Genomic DNA, 23,590 nt, shown 5'->3' with positions numbered 1-23,590 from the left:
GAGGAGAGAAGCTACTTTTGCTAGAATAAGCATTGAAGTGCATCCTCGAAGTACGCTGCCAAAGAACATGATAGTAGTTGACAAAAAAAGAAAAATTATAGTCATGTAAATCTCATATGAATGGAGGTCACACATGTGTACTTTCTGCAATACTTTCCAACATTCTAGTACTAAATGTGCAAAAACAATTGAGGAAGAACAGAAAATCCTAAAAGTCCAAGAAGAAGAAAAATGAAACGGAGGAATCAATGATTAAAGAGCATAATGGGGAAATTAAAGACAATCAAAAGAAAAAAATACAAAGAAAAAATCAAGGAAGAATAAAAAAAAGTAATGATGTAGAGGAAGAAAGCAAGGTAGATTCAAATAATAAAGAAAGCAAATAAAATTGATGAAATAAGGGATGCTGAAGAAGATAAACCTAAAGACAAGGAAGAGAAAGAGACAGAAGATGAAAGCAAAAATATAGAAGAGGAGAAAATTGAAGAGGAAACTAATGTTGTTAATTCTCAAACACGTAAAACTGAAGTAGAGAAAAATAATAACAAAAACCTTAAAATCCTGAAGAAGAATATTTTTTATAATATTATTGCGAGTTCATACAGAGAAAGTTTAAACAATAGGAACAAACATATATCATCATATTTTTTAATTCAATCTCCCTTCATTAAGAACGAGAGAGGAAAGGGACGTGGAAGAATGAAATATGGTAAAAAAGGAGGAAATAGAGACAACATAGATTGTGATAGATATATTTTAGTCTTTGTTCATTGTAATATGTGTTTGTAATATTAATTAACTGCTACTATTTAAAAAATTTTGGGTCATTTATTTGTTATCTTACAATTAAAACTATGATTTGTCTAGTTTTTATTATTAACCCTCTAAACTTTTTAGGCTTCTTAATAAAATGATATTAAACCGTTTTAACAAAAATAAAAATTATTTAATTTTTTTAAATTAAAACTAACAAACACAATTAATCTAAGGGGAAATTTGATGATAATGCCATAATAATTGTCTAAATTTGCCTAAGAAAAATTTCGCAAATAACCACTTCCTGTTTTTTGGACAAAAATAATCCTGTCGCGTTACGTGACACTGTGTCGCGTTAGACGATGGAATCCTAATTCGTCGAGTGTGCCGTCGCGTGACACGACCGCCATCGCATCACTCAACGTAGGTATTTTCGTTTAAAAAATAGGAAGTAATCATTTGCACAATTTTATTGGGTGTTGGTCATCTTCACATTTAAATCAATTACTATTGTCATTTCATCAAATTTCCTAATCTAAGATATCATTTTTGAAACACTTATTTTAGTTCTGTATTTTATAAAATATTAATTAAATAAAATAATATTTTAAAAAATGGTTTAAATTTTATTGTCCAAACATAATTTCAGCTCTAAAATAATGTTTGGAAACGGGCATAAGAATCAATCATAGTTCGCAGCCCAATTCTGAATACCGTAGAAGCAGCAATGACGACTAGTTTGTACATCAATAATTTACACTTGTACCAACACTCTTACATTCCCATCTCTGTAACGCCCCAATTTCGGCCTCCTCCTAAAGCTACCATCTTTTCGAGAGCTTCAAACCTTCATTGGACACCAAATTCCAGAACGAAACTCGCTGTTAGAGCATCCATGGCTTCAACTCCATCGACAGCTGAGACAGAGGCAGAGACAATTAAACCCTTTTCCGTTCTCTTTGTTTGTCTTGGAAACATCTGCAGGAGCCCAGCTGCTGAGGGCGTCTTCACGGATTTAGTTACCAAGAAAGGCCTCAATTCCAAATTTATGATTGATTCTGCTGGTACCATTAATTACCATGAGGTAATTAATTACTCCTCTCCTCTATCTCGCTCGCGCCCGTGAACCCTTACAACATTATCTTAGGGTTTCTATTTACACTTCTTCTTCTTTTTTTGTTTTCAAGGGTAATCAAGCTGATCCAAGAATGAGAGCGACTGCTAAAAGTCGTGGAATCCTAATAACCTCACTGTCGAGGCCTATTAGACCGTCTGATTTCAGAGATTTCGATCTTATTCTTGCCATGGACAAGCAAAATAGAGGTAACTTTGCTGTTGTCTATCTTTGGGAATATATATTGTGATAAAAAGAAATGCCTCCTCATGAGGCTAAAAGAATGACCCTTTCTTCAGGAATACCTTTCAATCAGTACCCAACTTTATGATTGACCATTATTATTGATTAGAAGGGTTCCTGGATCATTCCCCTCTCACAATTGCGACTATCCCCATTTGGGAACACCTGTATATTATGTTTGAACTAAACTTAATTCAGTAAGTTTGAGCTCTTCTTAACATTCTGTTTAGTCTTCTTGAGAGGCTAAAATGTGTTTCACACCTTCAACTTCCCATGAACAACCTTACGAGTGTTCCCCGTCTAATGTTTGTTCTGCTGAATCAGAGGATATACTTGGTGCTCTAGAGAGGTGGAGATTTAAAGAGACTCTACCTCCCGATGCTCACAAGAAGGTTAGTGAAATTTATATCAGCTTAAATATTACCTCCTTATCAACAAGAATCACATTGCTTTAAGCGATTGCTTTCACAATACAGGTTCGCTTGATGTGTTCGTATTGTAAGAAGCATTCTGAAACTGAGGTTCCAGATCCTTATTATGGTGGACAAAAGGGTTTTGAGAAGGTATGGGAGTTTTTCTTCTCCTTGATACTAATATGCATTGGTTATGATTAGTAGATGTAATTCTTAACAAGCAACCTAAATGATGACATGTTTGGATGAAATTTATATCTTCCGTTTGTGCTCTGAAATTGTAATGCAATGAAACTGGAGGGAACATGGTTTATCTGAACTTAGTCCTGCTCAGATCGATATTCAAATCTATGTTCAGCTAAAAAAAGTGTCTACAATAGAATTACTTCTTGGATGGATTACAAACAATACAAATTTCATGGTAATCAGACTATTGGATTGTAAGCTGGTGGCTTTTTCAAATATTTCCTATTATCATGCCAATGTCAACTATACTTCATTTTCCTAAACTATGTTGAATTCCTTATTCAGCAACCCATATGTTTCTTAAATATGCTGAAGTTCTGTATCCATCAAGTAGTTTATCATACATAGTATGAAAACATAAATGTCTTTCGGCAATGAGAAATTTTTTAGCCTAGGAAATCAATATTTTAAAGGGAGTTTCAATCAAAGAGACTATCAAAAGAGGACTCACAAATAAGAGTTGTGTATCATGATATTTTTTTTTTCTTATTTCTCTTCTCAATACCTTCTTGTAACTGTGGATTCACAACATTTGTAAACATCTCTTTCTTGACCTCTTCCGTCCCAAAACTTGTCTACATCGATGTTTCAATATTTTCTTTGGGTAAATATGTTTGCAGGTATTGGATTTACTTGAGGATGCTTGTGATTCATTGCTGGAGAATATTTTGGCAGAGAAATTTGGCCAAAAAGATTCATAAGATTGGTTTGATTATAGACCAATGAATATGGCATTATTTCAAGTAATTTATAATAGTGGATTGATGATTTCTTCCCACTTTACCCATGTGTATGAATGAGTATTCAATGTTATATGAATGATTATCAAATATACAAGACTGATGTTTTTGCCTTACTTTTCACTGAAACTTGTGCCTTTTGTTTGTCTACGTTCTAATCTTCTATAATTTGCTTAATATATATATAAAGTTTTTAAAAATAAATCAAGTATTGAATTTTTATGGTTATTTGTCATTCACTTGAGCTTCTAAATCAACATTAAACACTTGAGTAATTTTTAATGTTTTACCTACGCATGTATTGTCTCTTTAAAACAATATAAAATCATTGTTTATCTTCTCTATATTTGCTTCTCTACTTTTCATATATAAAATTTAATTCTGGTTCACATAGGAAAAGAAAAAAAAAAAAAAAAAAAGTATTACTCTATATCTAGAATCTAGACACTCAAATTTCATTTATTAATATAATAATAATTTTTCATATACATTTACTTTTTTTTAAATAAATCTAGTTTAATTGTATCTATTTTATAACTAGGTCATGTATGATTTTCTCTCAAAGCATAAGATTTTATTTTGGATTAGCGCCACAAGTGAAATTTCAACCATCTACGTGAACACACTATCAATCTTGTCGAAAAGATGTTAGATTCACCATAATTGATAATGATTGGATTGGTCCAGCCTTGATGAGAGTTTGGGGTCGGGAATGGGGAGTGGAAAATGATACCCGATCGGGGTCGGGGATGGGGAGTGTTGAAAACCCAAACCCGATACCCGAATATATTAATATTAATATATATATTAATAAAATTTAAATGTCTTATCAAATTTCAAGTCAAAAGTTGTAACTACTAAATATCATTAAATAAATATATTAATTATTTTGTTATTACTCTTAACATCACGCTGAACATCATTTCTTATGCACATGACGCTTAACATTATTTCATTAATTTATAATAAGTGCTTCTCTCTCATATTATCTCCATTCAACCTTACTTCTTTTGTTCAAGTCTTCATCTTCTATCTTATTCAAACTTTTTTTAGTTTTTGTTCAAAATCTTCAATAACAAAAAAATGTTATATTTTTCAACCTCTACCACATAAGTTACATAACTATGCAAGTAAGTAATGTTTTCATTAAATAAAGTTATGCATGCTCTTCAACTTTTAAAATCTTATATATATTTATTAACTTAATTTTCAATATTTATTTTGTAGTTTTTTGTGTTTTAACAGCAACAAAAATTGATTTTTTTCTGTAAGTTTTAGAAGTAGGTAAATAATATTTTCATTATTTCTAAACTTTTTGTTTAATAAGTGGAAATCTCTTGATTACTAGACATTTCCCTATTATATATAGGCATAATTGATATATGCTACATATTTTCATTATATATATATATATATATCTATAAGTTATTTTGACTCAGATTAAATAAACCACATTAAACATTATATAAATAAATATTTTAACAACTCACAATGAAATAATTTTTAATTTAATAGAGTAATACAATAAATAAATTTATTTTTTATAAGGCAAAAATAAAGGGTTAAAGAGTTTTTTAAGGAATGTTAAAAGTTCTTTATATTTAGTTCAATATATTAGTTCAAAAATAAAAGAGTTTTTTTAAATAATATGTTTAACTATATTTAGGGAATAATAATTCAATATATTAGTTATTTATTATTTTTGTAGAAGATTTGATGTATGTTATTAGTTAAATACTTTAATCTTAATTCTATTTTTTGTATTTTTTAATATTGATTTTTTATTTATTGATTTTGTAGGTTGTAATTTACCTGTGTTCAAGAAGTGTATTCAAGAATGATGCTTTTTGTGAGAAAACTAATTCGATAATTTTTGAAGTTTTTGTGTTTAATTAAGAATTATGCTCTATCACTTCTAAGTTTATTTGTATTTTTGTAGTATATATGAATTTATATTATGTAGTATGGATGAATTTATATTATATAGTGTGAATGATTTTCTATCTATTGTTATTGTTAGGATATAATATTTATTAATAATTTTAGGTTAATTATATTTTGTAGTAACATATTGTATTTAATTTATATAATTTTAGTTAATTAAAATATAAATTTTTAATATTGGGTAATGGGATACCCATCGGGGATCGGATACCCGATGAATCGAGGATGGAGATATAAATAGAGATACCCATCGGGTTCGGGGTCGTGTAGTAATTTTAAAATCGGGTTCGGAGATGAGTACTTCACGACCACGACCCAAAGGATAGGGTACCCGTTGCCATCCCTAGTCATAGATGATTGGTGGGAAGTTAAACCGGTGAAAACTAACGTAGAATTCGCAAACCATTGGTGGTCCCAAAACAATGAAGTTAAAACTATTGAAAATCCGAAATGACTTTTGAAAAATAGATGAAGGTGTCAAAGAAAAGTCCAAGGAAATTGAAGTAAACGCAACACAAAGGGGCACCGATTATCAGCCCACGTTCATGAAATCACGCCTCTAAAGAGGCAAACTGAAACTGATAAATGGAATAGTAAAGAAATTGATCTTCCAAGTGCACAAAATGATGGCGATGATTACTCCCCCAATTAAAGAAGATGAATGAAAAAGTTTCAATCTGGAAACTTCTAATGTATTCTTTTGAGTATCGACAAGTTATACTAAATGAACTTTCTCAAGCGAGCATCTTAGTGAAAACTTCTTCAGAAAAATTGGTTGGAATGGTATGTGGGACAACATCAAAACCAAAGATAGCATTTGACGACTTATATTTTCCTTCATACAGTGCAGAATACAGCGTTATACATTTTTGTTGGCATCGAAGGAAAATCTGTCCCAATGACCTTAGTCGATAATGGTTCAGCTCTGAATATTTGTTCATAGAGAATTTTAGAGAAAATCGGTGTTCCGAGATAAAGTATTGTACCCTCAAACTTATGTGTTCGCGGTTTTGATAGTGCGAAGAAATAAATCATGTGTAGCTTTAAATATACCGTGAAGATAGCAGAAGTATCATCTGAAGTGGAGTTTGTTGTCATTGACATGAAACCATCCTTTAACGTGATTCTGGGTCGACCATGGTAGTCGCGTCAAATCTACACCAGAAGGGTAGATTACTTTATTAAAGTTAGTTTATTAAAGTTAGTGGTTAAATATAACTAAATTCCTTTTATCACGAATTATAAGTAGGCATAATTATCATTAATATAAAAAAAATCTTCAAGTTGATTTTCTTCATGTATAATATTATGCTAAAAAGGGATTTTAAGTTATTGATATAAATGTTATTTTTATGGATAATTATTCGTCATATTATATTTTGATTATTTTCTAGATTTTTAATTAATTTGTAAAAATATGACATTTTCTAAACAACCGTGATCTATTATAAAATATTAAGCTAATTTGTGTTTTGTTTTTAAATTAAAAAAAAATAAATATATATATATATATATATATATATATATATATATATATATATATATTTCCTTATAAGGGTTTATCTTACCCCTTTAAAGTGATTTACATTAATTAAATTATGAGCTATATATATATATATAACTTTAAATAAGGGAACTTTGCATTATATATTCTCTACCCATGACTTCCCGAAAAAAAAAAAAAAAGAATTGTTGCGCTACTGATCCAATTGATTTGGATGGGGGTATAGCTCTGATGTGGAGGGATAGGGATATCACTTTGGTGATAAATATTCAAAGCCAATCTCTAATTTTCAGGTGCGATCAGATCAAGTGCGAGATTGTTAAGGATGAAAATTTTAATATCATCATTATTCAAAATTAATTTAAAATTAAATATTATAAACATTGCTAAAACTAAAATTGTGTAATAAAATATTATAAAAGTTGAATGAAAATGTCGCGATATAAATTAATTGGCTATAAAAACAAATGCATATATAAATAATGCTTCATTTGTTCGAAATTAAAATCATATATAAGTTATATTTTTTTAACAAAAATCTTAATTAAAAAACTTATATATAACCTAGCAAGTTTCTCTCTCCAAAAATCTCTTTCTAAATTCTAATTCTTTCTCATTATCATCTCTGGTTGGCTCATCAAAATCTAATTAACACGAAGGCGTTCTCTTACTTACCCACCACGTTATATTTTTCTCCCGCTCGTCTGATCCGGTAACCTCTTTCGGTCCCCGATTAGGGCGTTGATCCCGAAAACCAGGACGTACGATTGGTCAGCTTCCCTTTCTTTCAGTTTTCAATATGGTTCATCTTCGTTCGTCGTCGTCGTCCTCTTCTTCTTCTTTTACTTTTTAGTATTAGTTTAATTCAATCGGCGGGTGAAATAGTTCATGGTGCAGGCCGATCATCAGCTATCGGTGGTAATTAAGTCTTGTTTTTTTTACTTAATAATAATAATAGGTTTTAATTTAAGTTTATATTAATTATAATGTTTTATTTTTCTAATTAATCATACAGCTGAAAGAGAAATCTTATTAAAGATCAAAAGATCTTTCAATAAGGATAACAATGCAACTTGGAATTGGAATAAGACAATATCACACAACTCATGTGCATGGAAGGGAGTCAGATGTGATGTTAAATTCAACGTCATTACCCTGTAAGATTTTTTTTTATCCATTTTTAAGTTTAATTCTTATATTAGGTAGGTTAATTGAAAAGATAATTAATTAAATACAATTAAAAAAATGAAAGTAAAACAAATAAATATAGAACTCAGAACATGCCTAATCCCCATATATATAGACATTACTTCTTATTATTGATTACTAGTAAAATAACCTACGTTGTACGGGAAAAAATATAAATAAAGTTTTTATATGATATTTAATTCAATATGTTTATACATAAATGAAAGAAAATATTTATATAAAATTAATAATAAAATAATATATATTTATATTAAAAGAAAATATATATGCATATATCAACTTACAATATTTTAATTTTTTATAAAAGAATTTATATAAACTAAATATTATTATATAAATATAAACATGAACTTAAACTATTTTAATTTCTTTATTAATTTTATAAGTTTTGTTCTTTTTAATGTTAAAGAATGAAATTTTTTAATGTAAATTTAGTGGTGTTTTGCAAAATGTGTTCATAATAATCATTAAGAGATATTAAATCGTTGGAAAAAACTAAATTTAACCTCTTCAACAAAGACGGTGTAACCCTCATTTACACCCAGTTTAGACAAAGACTTCTATACCCACCTGCTTCTAAGATGTGCTGAAATCTTCTTTTTAAATCTATGTAATTGTAATGAAAAGTGATAAGTTATGTTTACATGTTGTGTAAATAAAAGTTAAGATTTTAATTTCATTTAGGCCATCTGGTCCAAATCATCCATTAGAGTCATTTCATGTCATCTCCATCTGCAAAATGTGTTTTCATAACTCAATCATTAAGAATATACAAAATCGTTGGAAGAAGAAAAACCTAAATTTAACCTCTCCAACAAAAACAATGTCACCTCCTTTACACCAAAATTTAGACAGAGACTTATATACTCCACGTACTTCCAATACGTGCTGAAATCTGATACAACTAAAATCATTTCATAACACACTTTTCACAATTAACTACATTATAACTGTCACTTTATTCTCGTCACTATATTTAACCCTAATACCTTTATCTTTTGTATCAAAATCTTCTTTCTGAATCTATGTAACTGTAATGAAAAGTGGTAAGTTATATAATTATCAATTCAAGTTTAGTAATGAAAAAAGAATCCAACATAAAAAATAAAGGGTTTATGTTTTGTATCATCATCACAACCAAAAATATGTTTATAGGTTCATTCATAAACACTTTTGCATTATACTTCTGAAAAAACATTAATAAATTTATGGATACAAAAAGATGTATTTGGCTGAGATACAATGAAAATAGAAACCTCCCACTCTGAAAGAGGGTAATATTTGAAAACAAATTTGTATCTAAACATTAATATGATACTTGAAATATTCTAGAGACATTAAGATTTCTTTTAAAAAAAAGTACCTTGATTTATATTGTTTCTCTATGAGGCAATATGAGTTTATAAACTGCATATATCACTTCTAGGGTACCATTTCCCGTGACAACACTCATACAAAAATATTTAATACCACATCCTTCAAAATTTCCTTGAATGATACTCATTTTTCATGTACTTCTAGATGATCCATTTTGTTATAAACTACCAAACATGTTTCTGAATCTATGTAACTGAAATTAAAAGTTGTCAGTTATATAATTATCAATTCATGTTTAGTAATAAAAAGACAATCTAACATAAAAAATAAAGAGTTTATGCTTTGTATCATCATCACAAACAAAAATATGTTTATAGGTTCATTCATAAACACGTGTGCAATATACTTCTGAAAAACTGCTAATAAATTTATATATATAGAAAGATGTCCCTAGTTGAGATATAATGAAAATTGAGACATCCCACTCTAAAAGAGAGCAATATTTGGAAACAATTTTGTATCTAAACATTAATATAAGGTTTTAAATATTCTAGAGTTATTAAGGTTTCTTTTAAATAAAGGTTAAGAACTTTATTTATAATGTCTTCTCTTTGAGCCAATATGAGTTCATAAGCTGCAGGTATCACTTTGTGGGTATCATTTCCAGTGGCAACACTAATACAAAAAACATATAATGTCACGTCCTTTAATATTTTCCTTGAATGGTGCTCATTTCTCATATGCTTCTGGAAGATCAATTTATTTATAATCTACCGAACATGGTTTTTCAGAAAGCTTTGGAATAAACAATTATATTTCAAGCCGAATTGAATCATATTCGTATTCTGGATGTTCAGATGAACCATCAATAACTTGTACCTGGTTTTCATAATGGTTATAAATAAATAGCAACACAATATGATGACATTAATGAATATATAGTTTCATTTTACCAAAACAAAACATCTTTCCGTGTGACTAAGAAATTCATGGATTAAACCAAAACTTTGGTGAGCTCCCTCGAGTAAACCAGGCAAATTTGTGACAACCATTGTTATGTCATAGTCGAATTAAACAATGCCTAGAGTTGGAAGTAAAGTGGTGAATTTTTATATAATCTCATAATTAACTCTGGATTCAATTATAAAAAAAGTTTAAAATTGGCTCAAACTTTAATCAATTAGGAAGAATAAAATTTATTTGGACAACTTTTAGAAATCAAAAGTTGAGAAAATGGTGGGAGGTGCATTCTCCTCTGAAAATTATATAAAAGTTTTATTTATTAAAAGAGATGAGAAAGTAAGAACCTCTCTTTGTCATTTCGTCGAACACTTGGTATCCTACAACTATCACGTCATTCCTCCGATTCTTCTCATCTCTCCTCTTCCTCGTCGTCTTCATCGCCACCGTCGTCTCATCGGGGGAAGAAGACGATGCACTCACCATCTACGATGTCCTGTAACAGAACAATTTTTTGGTAAGTCGTCTACCAAAAAGTGTAACAGAATACAAGATCAATCGAAACTCAAAAAAATCAATGTGTACCTTAAGGATACCTGTAGTTACAGCGTGGAAGGTTAGTAGAATACGACGCGATGAACGCCACATCCTCTTGTGCATCAATCTCATCTTCTCGCACAACCGACTTTTGCATTACTTCTTTATCTAATAAAGCCTGGATTGAATTAAACATTAAAAATAATTGGAGTTTGCGAAATCTATCAAATAATATAAAGAGAAAATAAAATATAAATTAATTATTAAAATTATAAAAGAAAATAAAAAAATATTAATTATGAAGAAAAAATTAATATATATATAAACTAAAAGAAAGAGAAATTAGTAATGATGAAATAAGTGTTAAATTAGAAATTATTATAAGAGAAAATTTAAGAATTATTATTATTATGAGGTATATAATATATATTTATATATAAATGATGAGAGAGAGAAAAAATTAGGAAAGTAAATTAATATATATAAATTTTAGGTGGGAGAATAGTTATTTGTTTTTAAAATATTTAGTTTTTAAATAAATTAAAATATATATAATTTTTTTTTATTAAAAAAATAAAAAATTTATTTGTGTGAAAATATAAAAATAAAAATTATATTTATATAAAATTATTGATAAATGAGAATTATTATTATTATTATTATTATTATTATTATGTATATTTTAAATATTTTTATATAAAAATAAATAGATATTTAATATTAAATATAAAATTATTAATAAGGTAATATATATTTTATGTAATTTGTGTTAAAAATAATATATTTATATGAGAGAGAAAATAAAATAAAAATAAAATAAGAAAGATAAATTAATAATTATGGTAGGAGAAATAAATTAGTATATATATGATGAGAGAAAAAATAAAAAAATATTAATTAGAAAGAAAAAATTAATATATATATATTAACGGAAAGAAAGAGAAATTAGTAATTATTATAAGAGAAAATTTGAGAATTATTATTATTAGGTATATATACTTGTAGAATACCTTACATTATATGGGAAAAATATAAATATTTTTTATAAAATATTTAATTTAATAAAAAAGAATATATTTATATGAAGAGAAAATATATAATATAAATATATAATTAATTATTAATTATGAAAATAAATAAATATGTAAACGATCAAATTTCTGAAAAAAAATATAATAATTATTAATTTATCTCTCATTTTGTAATTATTAATTTATTTTTATATCTTTTATTCGCTGAAAAAAATCAAATAATTTCTCTCTTTTCTCTCTTTCCTCCACTGTTACATTTTCCATTCAACCAAAAAAAATGAAGGTGATGTCAAGTTATTCCTCACCAAATTCTCTCTCTTTATCACTTTTCATATGAAAAATATATATATAAATTAGAAGAGAGAAAGTAATAAAAAAAAATTAATTATTAGAGAGTGTCTCTTATTATTTTTTTCTTTATAACTAATATTTGTTTATGTATAAATTTGGTAACTCTTATAATTAATTTATATTTTATTTTCTATTTCATCATATATATATATATCATATATATATATATATATATATATATATATATATATATATATATATATATATATATATATATATATATATATATATATATATATATAATTTATTTTTATTTAATATAATTAATATAATTTTTTTACATAAAATTAATGTTATAAATATTTTTATTTAAATATATGTCACTTTATTTTTTAATATAATTATTGATAAATTATTAAATAAATAAGAGAAATTATTTATTTATCTCCTATTAACTAGCTAAATATAATAACCAATTCCTATATTTTCTCAATTTAGTTATTTCTCTATTACTATTATAAATAGATAAACTATTGTAAAATTATTCATTCAATCAATAATATTATTTCAATCTTCCTTTTCAAAAACTCAATCAAATAGTTCTTGTTTATTTTATCAATTCAAGAAATCTAACTTGGTATCAGAGCGTATAAGGGAAAACTCCCAAAAACAATTTCAATGGAAGAACAATATCACTCCTCAGTTCTACCAATAATATCTGGAAGCGTAAAGCTTGATAAATATAATTATATCTATTGGAAATCACAAGTTACTCCAATCATGATAGGTTATGATTTTATGGATATAGTAGAAAGAAATCTTGAAACTCCTCCCAAATTTCTTCAAGAAACAGATGGTCAAAATAATACAATTCAAATCAAGAATCCAAAGTTTAAACAATGGCGTATCCAAGATCAAAGGGTACTTGCATGGCTCTTTTCAACATTGACCGACGAGATTCGTCAACAAGTCTCAAAATCATCTTCGGCACAAGAACTTTGGAAAACCTTAGAGAAAATCTATGTTTCTCAATCAAAGAGCCGACTATTTGAGTTACGGAGTCAACTCCTAAACGCACACAAAGGTAGTGGTTCTCTTCTTAACTTCATTCAACACATCAAAAACCTATCAGATGCACTTATCGTTGTCGGACAATATGTTTCTGATCAAGATCTGCAACTAATTATACTCAACGGGCTTGGAGACGAGTTCGAGCCGATGATATGTTCTCTAACTTCCGGACAAGATGTATTGTTTAACGAGATGACAGACATCCTTCTAAATTATGAACAACGACTCATATTCAAGAAAAGAAAATTTCATTATGAAAATATTTCGCGCTCAAACGTTTCGGCGAATGTTGCTTATATTTATAGGCATGGAGGCGGAAAGAACCAAAGACAGAACCGAGACAATAATCGTCCGCAATGTAATTTTTGTCATAAAATTGGTCATCGCTCCGAAAGTTGTTTTTATAATCCATCTTGTCAAATATGTAATGTACAAGGACATACTGCTCTCGAGTGCCCTCGTTTTAATCCTTCTACAAATCATACGACAATGTTAGTTACATCGTCTACTATTGTAAACCAAAGACAGAACGGAGACAATAATCGTCCGCAATGTAATTTTTGTCATAAAATTGGTCATCGTTCCGAAAGTTGTTTTTATAATTCATCTTGTCAAATATGTAATGTACAAGGACATAGTGCTCTCGAGTGCCCTCGTTTTAATCCTTCTGCAAATCCTACGACAATGTTAGTTACATCGTCTACTATTGTAGATCCCACTTTGTGTCCAGATTCAGGTGCTACCGACCATATTACTTCTGATCTTAATAATCTACATGTACATACTCCTTATACAGGCACTCAAACTATCAAAGTCGGAAACGACCGAGATACGAAGATATTGCTTCTTAAGGGATTACTCAAGGACGGACTTTATTGCGTTGAACCTACTGAAAGTTCGTTTTCAACATGTTTTAATAAACAAGCATTTATTGGTATTAGATCTCCGGCTCAAATTTGGCATTCACGACTTGGACATCCTTCTAGCGCTATTACATCTTTAGTTATATCACACTTTAAATTACCAGTTTCAGGTAGTAATACTATTTCTTTTTGTGGATCATGTCAATATGGGAAAACACATAAACTACCTTTTTTAGCTTCAAAATCTACATATATGGCTCCTTTAGACCTAATTCATTCAGATGTTTGGGGACCTGCTCCTGAAGTTTCATCTAATGGTTGTCGTTATTTCATACATTTTGTGGATGATTTTAAGCAAATTCACGTGGATATATCCGCTAAAGAAAAAGTCGGATGTCTTGAATACGTTTATCAACTTTCTTCGACTTATTGAAAAATTATTTAGTCGTAAAATCAAAATATTGCAAACTGATTGGGGAGGAGAATATAGAAATTTCAAATCATTAACAGATAATCATGGTATTTTACATCGTTTATCTTGCCCACATACTAGTGATCAAAATGGCATTGCTGAACGAAAAAATCGTCATATTACAGAAACTGGTCTCACTTTATTGACTCATGCATCTATGTCACTACATTATTGGAGTGAAACTTTTGAAACAGTCACATATCTAGTACTGAATCTGAAAATTGTGCTCTTGCATATACAACTGCTGATCTTTGTTGGATTCAATCTCTACTTAGTGAACTTCGAGTTTCACTTTCTTCTTCCCCGGTTCTATGGTGTGATAATATTAGTGCCGCATTCTTATCAGCACACCCGGTATTTCATGCTCGCACAAAACATATTGAAATCAATTTTCACTTTGTTCGGGAAAAAAAAAGTTGCTCGTAAACAACTACTTTTCAGTATATTCCTACTGAAGATCAAGTGGATGATATCTTCACCAAAGGTCTTTCTTCTCATCGATTTGCTCTTTTACGTAGCAAGCTCACGGTTTATGCCTCACATTTTCGCTTGAAGGGGGATGATAAATTATTAAATAAATAAGAAAAATTATTCATTTATCTCCTATTAATTAGGCTAAATATAATAACCAATTCCTATATTTTCTCAATTTAGTTATTTCTCTATTACTATTATAAATAGATAAACTATTGTAAAGATTATTCATCCAATCAATAATATTATTTCAATCTTTCTCTTCAAGAACTCAATCAAATAGTTCTTGTTTATTTTATCAATTCAAGAAATCTAACTATTATTTATTTAAACTATTTAAAATTTAAATGGTATATTAGATAATATAGAATGTTCTAATTTTATTTATATTTTAAACTTATTTATATTTAATATAATTTTTTAAAATGAAATAATTTATTAATTTAATTTATATGAAAACAAATTTTATAATGTAATAAAATAATATAAAATATGTATATATTATTTTTTATAAATATAAAATAAAATATTTAAGTAAGGATAATTTGGGTATTTTAATTAATAAAAGTGTTGATTTGATTGATGATGGGATTGTTGGGTTTTAGGATAAAACCTGGGTTTTATCCCAAAAACCCAAAGATCAAACGAGGCCCTAGTTGTCAACAATAATGTAGGTAATGGTGACACAGCTTTCGATTCGACAATTCGAAAACTTTAAAAATTAAGCATCATTATATATGTTTATGGGTGGGTCAACCCACAATCCGACTTAAATATTCATTTACTCTCATATATATTCAAATTAACCACAACTATCGACCCAAAAATTCGAACATTTTAAAAATTGAGCATCATTATATATATATATATATATATATATATATATATATATATATATATATATATATATATATTAGTTAGTTAAAAAGTTAAATTTATATTGTTAAAATATCTCACGTTCATCAAATTCAGTGTAAAAATTAAAATATAAAGTCTTATTAGCCTGATTGGTTAACGGGTTGTATTTGTTTTTTTATGTTGTAAGTTTAAAACATACCTATAACATTTTTTATTTTATTTTTAACCGTTTAAAGTTTATGGGCGGGTCAGCCCTAAATCCGACCCAAATATTCATTTACTCTCACATATATATTCAAATTAACCACAACTCTCCACCCGACAATCCGAACACTTTGAAAACTAAGTATCATTATATATAGATAATTCAAATAAATATTATAAATTAAAATAAATTATATATAACATAAAATTTAAAATAAAATATATTGAATAAAATTTTATTTTATCTTTATACATTTATTTTATTAATACAATTTTGTTTTATCTTTATTTATTTTATATTATAAGGTATATTTATTTGAATTATTTATTTTTATCTTTACTTAATTTTATAAATACAATCTATTATATTTTATTATAGGACATAAATTTTAATTTTAACTAGGTATAACAAGTATACATTTTATTTTAATATTTATATAATGTATATTTATTTAAATAATTTATTTTTAACTTTACTTAGTTTTACAAATATAATATATATATATGTATATAATTAAAATTAAAACTACAATTTTTAATTAGTAATAATTCAAATAAATATTATAAATTAAAATAAAATACATTACATAAAAATTAAATTTCTTTTTTTATGTTTTATCATTATAATTCAATTTTATTCTTACAATTTTATTTTAAATTTTATGTAATATATATTTATTTGAATTATTTAATTTTAATTATATATATTATATTTATAAAATTAAGTAATGATAAAATATGTGTATTATTTTAATATTTTATTTTAATATTTTATTTTAATATTTTATTTTAATATTTTATTTTAATATTTATGTAATATATTTTATTTTAATCTACAATATTTAAATTATTTAATTAATTATTATTAATAATTTTAATTATTTATATTTATATTTATAAATTAAGTAATAATAGGTTTATAAATGAAAATATTTAATTAATGGATTTAGATAGTGAATTTGAGTATTTTTTTGGAAAAATAAATAAAAATGTGAGTGAAAAAATGAATAGAATGTGAATAGGCATCCATCTTTTCCAGAACTAAAAAAAAGTTAATAGAATTGAGTTTTGAGGTAAGTTTTGAATTCTTTCTTAAAGAAATAGAGCTTTGTTGGGAGGTGGAGGCGTTGCTGGAATTGGGCAGCGAATGTCACAACTACAAAGTTGGGCAGTAGGCAGAGGGTGGTGAGTAAGAAGCAAGTGAGAGTGTAGGCTCACCCGAACAAAAGCAAGCTGAGAGCGATCAAAGGCGATAAACAATTGATTGTATTCTTGATTGATTATTCAATTAAAACACTTTTTCTGTGGCGAAGACCGAGGAGGTATTTCAATTCCCATTTTCTAGCCTCTCTTTGAGACTTTTCTCAAAGGATTTGATTGATTATTGTTTGTCGAATTTCAGTAGAAAGTTACGTGTACGTCGTATTCACATATTTATAAATGAGTCTTGGCATGTGTATTTATAATATATATATTATTAGAGTAATATATGGAAAGCGACCCAGCTACTCCACCTAGAAGCCATGTGGAAAAATAAGGCATGGTGGGGAAAAAATTAAAATTTATCATTTAAAAAGTTAGAAAGATAAGATTATAAGAAAAACCATGTTTGGAATAGAATGTTCCCGAACATTACCATGTTTCCTTATAATTTTCTCTCTAACTTTTTACATAGATAAATTTTTTTCTACTAGTGCTTATTTTTTCAACGTGCCTATGGGGTTGATGCCCCAGCATCGCTCTCCTTTATCATTATTAATATTATAATATGTAATACTTTAATCATGAAATAAACTATATCAGCATATTAAAATAATAACATTATATATACATATAATGTATTTAACTCAAATTTCAATATAAAATTAATAGTTTATTTTGAAATTATAACTTTAATACAAATATTTGGAATTGTAGGGTGGGTTCTCTGGGGCACATTTTTCTTGCTCTTTTGGAATACTCATTTGAGAAGCATTGTGCCATTTCTCGAGTTACCTTGTATAGGCTTTATGATTGATTGACATGTCTATAGTGATGGCGTTTCCCATATAAAGGGGCATAAAATTACGACCAAATTATTTGTAGAGGTCGTGAGTGTAGTAGAATGTGATCCATTCTAGGCCCATAAGCATAATCATGGGTACATCGTCCATCATGTATGTCATTCTCTTAATGGGATACCATAGGAGAAAATACCTGATTTTATCGTCATTTTCTACAAGTGGTCCTAGTAAAGCTTTCCTCACTCTTTGATATTGAAGAGAGAGAAATAATACATCTTTGGGTAATATTGGTTGTTGTTTTTGACACAATTAGAATTCCACATCGAAAGATGATGAAAGTGAGAGAGTTTCTTAGTATATAAAAGAATTTTTTTTTACAATTAGAATAGAATCCCACATCGAAAGATGATGGGAGTGGGGGAAGTTTCTTAGTGTATAAAAGAAATTCTACCCCTTTTGATTTATTGTACCTAAGGTTGTAAATTAATCAAATACTTTCGATTCGATTCGGTATTAATATTCGAATTTTGATATTCGTATTCGTAATTTTGTGATTCGAATTCGAATAAAAATATTCGATTTGATTCGACTAATAAACGAATACGAATACAAAATCAAGATATTCGATTCGGTATTCGCTAATATTCGATTAAATATTCGATTGTATATATATTTCATGAGTTGATTATCCTACTACAAATGTTTATCTTGCTGTTATTTGGAGAGTCAAGCATGTATTGAATGAAAAAGAAAAACATGTTGATGAGTTTATTCGAGTGATGATAAAAAAGATGAAGGAGAAATTTGACAAATATTGGGGAGAATGCAATCTTTTGATGGCAATTGCAGCGATACTAGACCCTAGGTTCAAAATGAGGTTGGTTGATTTTGCTTTTGGTAACATATATAGTAAGGTTGAAGCACTTACAAATGTGATGAAGGTTCGAGAAGCATTATATAACTTGTTCTTTGAGTATGTTGAAGTTGATCAATGCAAGATCCCTAAAGTCTACTACTTCAGTACAATGTTCTTCTACGTGTGCGAACTACACGTCTAAAGAAAAATTTGTGCCTTCTGGTTTGTCTATGTTTGATCGGTATTTGGATACTGTTGAGGCTCATGATCCTCTGAAGTCGGATTTCGATATTTACTTGGAGGAAGGGGTTTTTAGAACTCAAGACGATGATACAAGTGTACAGTTGATGCCTTGGCTTGGTGGAAATCTCAAGAATTAAAGTTTAAAATTCTATCCAAGTTAGCTCGTGATGTTCTAGCTATCCCTATTAGTACAGTGGCATTAGAGGCTACATTTAGTGCAGGAACGCGAGTGTTGGATCCTTATCGATCAAGGTTAACATCTGATATGGTACAAGTGTTGATTTGTGGAGCAGATTCATGGGATCAAGAAACCCCTTATGACATTATGTGAGTTCTCTATTTATTTTATAATTTATTTGAGTTATATGCATGTTTCATAAATAAAATTTTTTTTAATTGATTTTTATTTTTGTTTAAGAGCAAGAACAATCGATCAATGTCATGTTGCAAACCACTTGATTTGCAAGCCATGAAGGATTCAAATATTGATTTACAAACCACTTTAATGAAATGTTCTTTTGATAACTATTGTTTATGTTATGTTATGCGGAAGTTTTAATTAATGGCTTGCATTGTATTGTATTGGGAGTTGAATATTGAAATCGTAATTTGAACATTATTATTTAATTTTTATTAGGTAATTTTATTGAATATTGTTATATATTATGTAAAAATATTAATTTTCAAATTTTCGAATAAATTGTATAAAATATGTTTTAAAAAAAAAATCGAATCGAATACTCGAATCGAATAATACGAATATTAATTTCAAATCGAATACGAATCACATTAATTATTCGAAAAAAATTCGAATACGAATACGAATATTCGAATAGTTTCACGAATACGAATCGAATATAGTAATATTCGCTTCGATTCGATTCGTTTACAACCCTAATTGTACCCAATACTTGTATCTTTCTTCCTTATTAATTGATAGCCTTAGTGCTCGAAAACGTAGACAACTTTTGGCCGAACTCCGTTATCAAATTCTGTTAGTGTGTTTTTTCGTTTATTTATTCTTTTATTCTATTAGTTTTTTCCAGCACTAGTGGTAGGCGCCCAAGCTTGTCAAGCAACTAGATGTAAAGGAACAGAGGTGAACCTCTTTTACTAACAAAAGAGGTTAAGAACGATTTGTTCAAACCCATCAGAGTTTCAGCCAAAATGATACCCGAGGGGTCTTTATTTCCCCTTCGCATGTGGTAGTCTACTTCCAGGATTTTGGAAGATGGCTTATCATCTGCTAGAGCCATGAAGAAATGGGCCAGCAGAAATGTCATTGTTATCAAGGAGGATTTCATGGTTAGAGGGACTTATCCCTTCCTAATTTCCATTTTCGTCCATTTTTGGAAGTCAATGACATTTTTTTAAGGATTGTTTCGATGTTGTTATAGTATATCTATATTCCTCTTGCAAGAGCTTCCTGATAGACATTTATTCTACACGTGATTTGAGATGCAGAACATTTTTATTGTCTACCATTATGATAGCTCGGAACTCTTCTATGGTCGGGCACATGGCCCTTTCTCCCATATAATAAACCCTTCATGTGTGGACCCACCTTCTCTGCATTTGCATCATGAAGGTGAGGTTTATTTTGAAGTTTGTAGATTTCATGAGAGGGGTTAGTCCATAAATCTCATGGTTCCTCTTGTTTTCATGAAAGTTTTCAACCCATGGGATTAGCTCGACATCCGTCAACATGGACATCGTTTGTGACTGTAAATTCAAAACATTTATAAACATGTGTTTGTTTTGAACGAAAGGAACATATTCAAAATGCTTACTTAGACTATACATGTATACACATAATACATATATCACATAAGGGGTTTGTAGTGACGATGTCTATTGGGTTTCTAGGCACGACAAACAACCAGTTTAGTGATAGTAACCAAGTTTTTTGTTCTAAGGGTAGAATGGGTAAGAGAGTTTCATTCACTAATAGTGGAAGTGGTAAGCCCCCACCATAGAGAAGGGAATATCAACTCAATTGGGAATTTACCCCAACCTCTACAATGATTGCGTCCTATCGGACAACTCATTGCCAAAGGGTGGGTCAAACCCAGTTACCTAGTTTTTCCTCTCACAAGATCACTCGATTTGTAATAAGTTGTCATTCCACATTGACAATCTTTGCACATAGGTGTAGGAGTATCGATTCCGGTCGAGTAATTCTTTGCAAGAAGAGGGTGATGTACCCTTTACACATAAAGGCTATAATGATAGGGATGAAACCAATGCGTCTTTTAAGGTGTGGTACCTTATAAGACAAGCATATTAAGTGTGAAAAAGTGATACAAATATTTTGAAAGCCAAGTTTATGTTTTCGAGTTAAACATATTAAACCCTAGTAGAATCGCCAGAAAATCTATAACCCTCGGGAATTTCGTAGCATTAGTACGCGTCGATGGACACGTGGAAATACGGGCTCAGGGTGGCATGAGATTCGATGGTTCCAACCTTAGTTTGCATGCCAGACATATTTATAAGTAAAAAATTATTTTAAAAGATTTTGATAGTACTTGAAAGCTTTTAAAATTAATTATGTAAAGATAATTAATTTTTTTCAAATTTTAATAATCTAGGTATTTGTTATAATCAAATGACGATTTGATTTTTTTATGAAATCCAATTTAAGTTAATTAAACATAATTAATTTAAGAAAAATATTATTTATTTGAAGATATAGTCGTCAATTGATTTTAGAAAAGTCTATAAAAAGGTGTACGTGTACAAACGTATTTTGCACAGTTTCGTTTGGTTCAAAGTTTGGTGATACTCGAGAAAGGTCTTTCGCACTTCATTTTTTGTACTTGTTTGAAAACGGTCTCAACTTATAAAGTTGGCTTTTGAAAATCGGTTGTATAACATTTGAATTTAAACCAATTATTCTTCTAGTCCTAGTCATGCTTTTAGGTTTAGCGTTATTTAAAATATTGAAACATCAATAATTAAATGTTAGTACAAAGAAAAGAGAAAATTAATTAATTAAGAAATAATTAACTTAAGAGTATATGTACAAAATAATTTTGATGATGTGGTTTGAATAAAACTAAGTTGGATAATTTGTCGTTGTGCATGTACAGATCTAAAGAAGCTTGTTTATTCGGACGTCATCTAATTATTTTAGACGTGGTATAAGTAATGCGCGAGTAGACATCGTCTAATTACTTTAAACGTGGTCTAAGTAATGCGCGAGAAGACGTCGTCTAATTACTTTAGACGTGGTCTAAGTAATGCGCGAGTAGACATCGTCTAATTACTTTAATATAATGATGGTTTACCGTTTAATGATGATTTTTTTAGGATAGGCGGCTTTTCACATTCTATTTAAGGATGTCTTGCACTCCAAAAGGATTTTCACGCTATACTTGAAATCTTTCTGAAAAACCCTAGAATCCTTTTCTCTGCCTTCTCTCTAGAAAAACCATTCATCTTCTTCGTTGTCTCTTCTTCAAACTCTAAGATGGCTGAGAAGACTATTTCATTGTCTCAAAACATTCTGTAGGTAGATTTTGAATTAGTCTACGAGCATAAACAGCGGAGATCGTTGATATGTTCAAAATCCTGGAGGTATCCGGACTAAGAAGGTTCATCGGTGTTCCTTTCACTCTCCATGAAAAGGAAGTCCTAGAGTTCTTTAGTTTCGGGAAGGCCATTGGAGATTCCATTGAGGCGACGGTGAAGGACGTCCAGGTTTCTATCTCCAAAACCTCCTTTGTTGACTTCTTTGAACTTCCATCATAGGGTCACACGTTCGACGTCGCGATTCCGACCGAGACTATTTTGAGATGCAGACCCTATTTTCGGACATCGGCGATCTGGTAAATATCAATGGGAAGAAATGATTCTCAAATACCCTTTCTGCTTTCTGAATGATATAGTTGCGAAGTTGGTTTAGGGGAGAGCATGGTCCTTTGACCTATATACTCAAGATCGTTTTGAGTATATGGTGGCCATAACCAAGGGGATGCTGGTCAACTGGGCGTCCGTTCTATTTTCGACTCTCTACTATATGATTTCTCCACAGAGCAAGCAGAGTGGGCTTCTCAGTCCAACTCGGTTGGCTCTTAGAGCATCTGCAGGTTCCTATATGTGGGGGTGCGGCTGTTAACCCCTATAGAATAATGACATGTATTATTGTGAAGAACTTCATGGTGCGAATGAAGCTCGTGAAGGAATCGAAGTTCGAATCTTCAACTCAATAAACGAGTGGTCAATCGATCACTCGGTCC

The 23,590-nt window shown here is 29.0% G+C and overlaps 1 protein-coding gene across 1 annotated transcript; it reads left to right on the top strand.

Moving 5' to 3' along the window:
* Window positions 1-1,413: 1,413 nt before the first annotated feature.
* LOC124911748 (putative low molecular weight protein-tyrosine-phosphatase slr0328) lies at window positions 1,414-3,635 on the top strand. Its single transcript, XM_047452262.1, has 5 exons — window positions 1,414-1,840; window positions 1,944-2,079; window positions 2,438-2,505; window positions 2,590-2,676; window positions 3,393-3,635. Exons 1-5 carry the CDS (start codon window positions 1,484-1,486, stop codon window positions 3,471-3,473), a joined length of 729 nt encoding a protein of 242 aa, XP_047308218.1. The 5' UTR covers window positions 1,414-1,483; the 3' UTR covers window positions 3,474-3,635.
* Window positions 3,636-23,590: the final 19,955 nt, after the last annotated feature.

This window comes from Impatiens glandulifera, chromosome 8 (genome assembly GCF_907164915.1).
Source record: "Impatiens glandulifera chromosome 8, dImpGla2.1, whole genome shotgun sequence".
NCBI lineage: Eukaryota > Viridiplantae > Streptophyta > Magnoliopsida > Ericales > Balsaminaceae > Impatiens > Impatiens glandulifera.
The sequence above is the reverse complement of the archived record's forward strand: the minus strand, read 5'-3'. Positions and strand labels throughout refer to the sequence as shown.

Bases quoted from the DNA above. Each gene is read 5' to 3' on its own strand.
- LOC124911748 (XM_047452262.1), top strand. From the start codon at position 1,484: ATGACGACTAGTTTGTACATCAATAATTTACACTTGTACCAACACTCT. The intron at 1,841-1,943 runs GTAATTAATTAC...TTTGTTTTCAAG, and splicing joins GTACCATTAATTACCATGAG to GGTAATCAAGCTGATCCAAG. The intron at 2,677-3,392 runs GTATGGGAGTTT...ATATGTTTGCAG, and splicing joins GACAAAAGGGTTTTGAGAAG to GTATTGGATTTACTTGAGGA.